This window comes from Nicotiana attenuata, chromosome 12 (genome assembly GCF_001879085.1).
Source record: "Nicotiana attenuata strain UT chromosome 12, NIATTr2, whole genome shotgun sequence".
In the NCBI taxonomy this organism is placed as follows: domain Eukaryota; kingdom Viridiplantae; phylum Streptophyta; class Magnoliopsida; order Solanales; family Solanaceae; genus Nicotiana; species Nicotiana attenuata.
In genome coordinates, this window is record NC_032000.1 from 6488802 (window position 1) to 6492552 (window position 3751).

Consider the following 3751-nt stretch of genomic DNA (forward strand, 5'->3'; position numbering starts at 1 on the left):
TCACCTAAAAGGTCCAGTTCAGAATGCACAACGAAAAAAAAATTGATGAAAAAAAAATGAATTTTTTTTTGGTTAGGAGTTCTTAATTCATGTAAATATCTAGACTAATTCTTACTCAGTCTCATACTTTAACCAGTATACTCATGTGACATATGTTTATATGACTCACTGATCTCTTACAAAGTTTTCTATTCTGACATTTAAGGCATAATCAAGAGAAGTTCTACTTGAAGAACCTGGTTCATCAATATATGCTCATGAGAAAGTTCAGGTATATTTCTATACTTTGCACTATTAGAAAGATAAAATTATCAATCATGAGCAGAAGTCCTTGATACACCAAACGTCCAAAAAATTTTATCTGTTGAGCAATTGAACCAGTTTCATTAAACTAGGAGTCTAACTATAACGGGTCTCTTCCCTAAAATCTTGCGATTTTCATTAATCACTTAGGAGACCGGAACTCTAACTTGATTGGACTCCTAATTGACCTCTGAAAAGGCTGCCATTACTGCCCTAATCATGGCCTCTCTTTAAAAACCCACCAAATCACTCATAACCGTCAATCTAATTCCCAAATTTCTGATTATCTGCTTTCTTCTCCAAAAATTCCCAAAATTCCCAGAAATTCTCTGCCATGACTAATCCTCAAGAAAATCCCGGAACTCCCCCACCAGTCTCCCCCAACACCTCATCTTCAACTCCTCCTAGTGAACCCCCAAAACCCAGATTTCGTCGCCAGAAAATGTTAGCTAGAAAAACAGTTGCATCTGGTCTTTTGAGGAAAGTCTTGAACGAAAAATTACAGGCTAGTCAAAGGAAGGAAGTTACAACCAAAGAAAGCGACTCAAGCTCTGAATCTGAAAAATTTATCTCTGCCAGTGAAGGAGAAGAACCTGGATCTTCTGACACTGACAAAAGTCAAGAAACCCCAGGAGAGATAAATACTTGCTTATTGTTTTCTGATGCATTAGAAAGGGAAGATAATAGGTTTGTTCTAGTAGGGTCTGTTAAAAATATTGAAGGGGCTGAATCTAGTAAAATGAGAAAGAAAAAGAAAGGGAAAGTTTTAGCTATATGTGGTAGTGGAGAAGAGGGAGGCATGAAGTCAGGGGGAAGTGGGTCAGGTGAAGCTGCTGAGGGACTGATAAATTTGAGTGAACAACCAGATGAACCTGGTTCATCTGTGGAGGAGACTTTGGCAGATATGCTAAAGAAGGTTGAAGCCAGTTATGATCCAAAGAAATGCAAGGCCTCCTCACAAAGGATCCCTGTTGCGTCCAAACCAACTAAGAAGAGCAAAGTTTCATCAGCTAAGTCTGCTGCACCTAGGGGTAGAGCCACAAGAAGTAGGGTGAGGCAAAGTGAAGCAGAATTGCAAAAGGCACTAGAGGAGAGTAAGAAAAAGAAGAAAGAAAAGAGAAAAGCAAAAATGGTTGAAAGTTCTGAGGCTGCTGTAGAAGAAGAAGAGGAAGATATGGAACTGGTCCATCAAGAGAGAGTTACGACTGTAGAAGTTCCCACTGTCAAATCAAAGAGAACCAGGTCTTCTGCAAAGAAGCCTTTCAAGTCTGTACCTGTTGAATCCTCTCTAGCTAAAAGAACTAGGTCAGCTGCAAAGGGAAAACAAGTACAAGTTGAAGAAGAAGAGGATGAAGAGTGGAGTGAAGAAGACGGAGAAGAAGAGTCAGAACAGGAACAAGATAGGTTTGTCAATTTTGGCAAAAGAAAAATTCTGAAGGGTAGATTGCTCAAAGACCTGGAGGAGCCAGGCATGGTAAGATTGTTGACTTCACTGGAGGCACAAGGATGGAAGGACATGGTCCTTCAGATGGATGGAAGATTGGCTAGGAAAGAACTTGTTGAGTTCATGGCTAATGGGACTGTGAAGAATGGGCTAGTAATCAGTATAGTGAAGGGGGTGAAGGTGAAATTTGATGCACCTGAGTTGGGCAGAATCCTGAACATTCCAAGTGAGGGATATGATGATTATACAAGGCAAACGTGGCCTTGTCTAGATGGTCTGCCTACTAAACTTCAAATCACTATGAACTTCTGTGACACTAAAGATGCTGAGGAGGTGCCGGAAGCAAGGGCTGTTCAAAAGAGTGAGATGAGGCTAGAGCATAAAGTGCTCTTTGAATTTGTGAACAAATGCCTGCTGCCTAGACAGGAGAGGAGGCACACAGCAAACTACATGGACCTGGTCCTCATGCAGTGCTTGGTGGAAGGAAAGCAGATTAACTGGCCTGCTTTCATTGTTAAGCTGCTAGACAGGGTGCTCAATGGTTCAAACGCTCATGCTATCCCTTATGGGTTTATTCTGACAGCTGTGCTGGACAAGCTGAACGTTCCTTTGAAGAAATGGAAAATGGCTTCCAGCAAAGAGCACTTTGGCATCAAGACTCTTCAGGTTTGTGATTATCTCCTCAGTGCAGGCCCTGTTGAACCTGGTTCATCAATACAGACTCCAGTGAATAGCAAGGTCAGAGCCTTGGTTCAGGAGGTAGGGACAAAGGATGCTGAGATTGCAAGGCTTCAAGCTCGAGTTGTTGAACTGGAAGAAGACAGAAATGGGTTAAGAGCTGAACTTGCAAAGGAAAAAGAAAAGTGTGAAGGGATGCTCCAAACTATGCTTAATCTGCTACAAACCCAATCCTCTAGCTCCTCAAAGCCTTAGGTTTCCTTGTCCTGTTTTAAACCAGTCTAGAAAACCCCCCAGTGACCCAGATTTGGGACTTTCTTTTGTTTTTACTCATGGTTGGTAGTTTTTGTTCTTTCTTTTTGTGGACTGTTATGTAGAAGCACTGCTTATCAATGACAATGTGCATTTCTCTTGCTTTATGTTAATTCTGATCTTTATAGTTATTTTTGTCAAGTTGATTTTTGATTAACTAAAGCATGTTTTCACTTGCAGTTGCCCCAGTGGCCATGAGTACTAATTAATATTCTGGGATTCACATTATTTATGCAACTTTTCGATGATGCCAAAAAGGGGGAAGATATTGTGCTTAAACTCTATTATCTGAACAATGATGTTTATGACCTAATTAAATCTGGCCCTTAATGACAAGTTAACATATTAAGTGTTAATATTTCAGCTGAGTTCCGCAGGTTCTTTGATCAGTAAAAGCATAGAGTTTGTCATCATCAAAAAGGGGGAATTTGTTGGCCCAAGTTCAGTTGAAGTTTTGAATATTGACAAATGAACTCAGTGATGGACCTGGTCCATTTGGTAAGACACAGTGTTTATCAACCATTGCATATGAGATGCATGTGAGGAAGATATACCGTAGAGATCAAGCAACAATATCTTCTGAACTAAATCGAAAAGATTGCAGTTGGGATAAGGGGAACAGTCTCCTTATGCGGTGAGAACACAATCCTAATCTAGGATAAGGGTTGGAGTTTGTATTGGTCAAGGACTCAAAATCGTCTAAGGATAAGCAATGGAGTCTCAATCAAACTCTAATTATTAACTCAATAAATAACTGAGTTTGTTCTCTTTTACAGGTATTGCACATACGCAGAAGTAAAACATAATTGAGAGCAAAGGAGCAAGTCTGTTTTGCAAGCAATATATGTGAGATATAAGTGTGCAAGCCTGAAGCTACTTGAACGAGATAGAAGAACCAGTTCCATTGTGTTTATTCTTATTCTAGTTCAATTGTAGTAGGAGTTTCTATTTGTACCTTTCAGCTTATTTAGAAACAATTGTATTAGGTATTTTGAGTATTCAAGTTAGAGTTAA

General features: G+C 39.8%; 1 protein-coding gene across 1 annotated transcript; it reads left to right on the forward strand.

Moving 5' to 3' along the window:
• On the forward strand, nucleotides 638–2680 carry LOC109235841. Its single transcript, XM_019402090.1, has 4 exons — nucleotides 638–1334; nucleotides 1515–1927; nucleotides 2219–2413; nucleotides 2504–2680. The coding sequence occupies exons 1-4, from the start codon at nucleotides 638–640 to the stop codon at nucleotides 2678–2680; spliced, it is 1482 nt and encodes a 493-aa protein (XP_019257635.1).

Bases quoted from the DNA above. Each gene is read 5' to 3' on its own strand.
- LOC109235841 (XM_019402090.1), top strand. From the start codon at position 638: ATGACTAATCCTCAAGAAAATCCCGGAACTCCCCCACCAGTCTCCCCC. The intron at 1,335-1,514 runs GTAGAGCCACAA...TTACGACTGTAG, and splicing joins TAAGTCTGCTGCACCTAGGG to AAGTTCCCACTGTCAAATCA. The intron at 2,414-2,503 runs GTTTGTGATTAT...GCCTTGGTTCAG, and splicing joins TTGGCATCAAGACTCTTCAG to GAGGTAGGGACAAAGGATGC.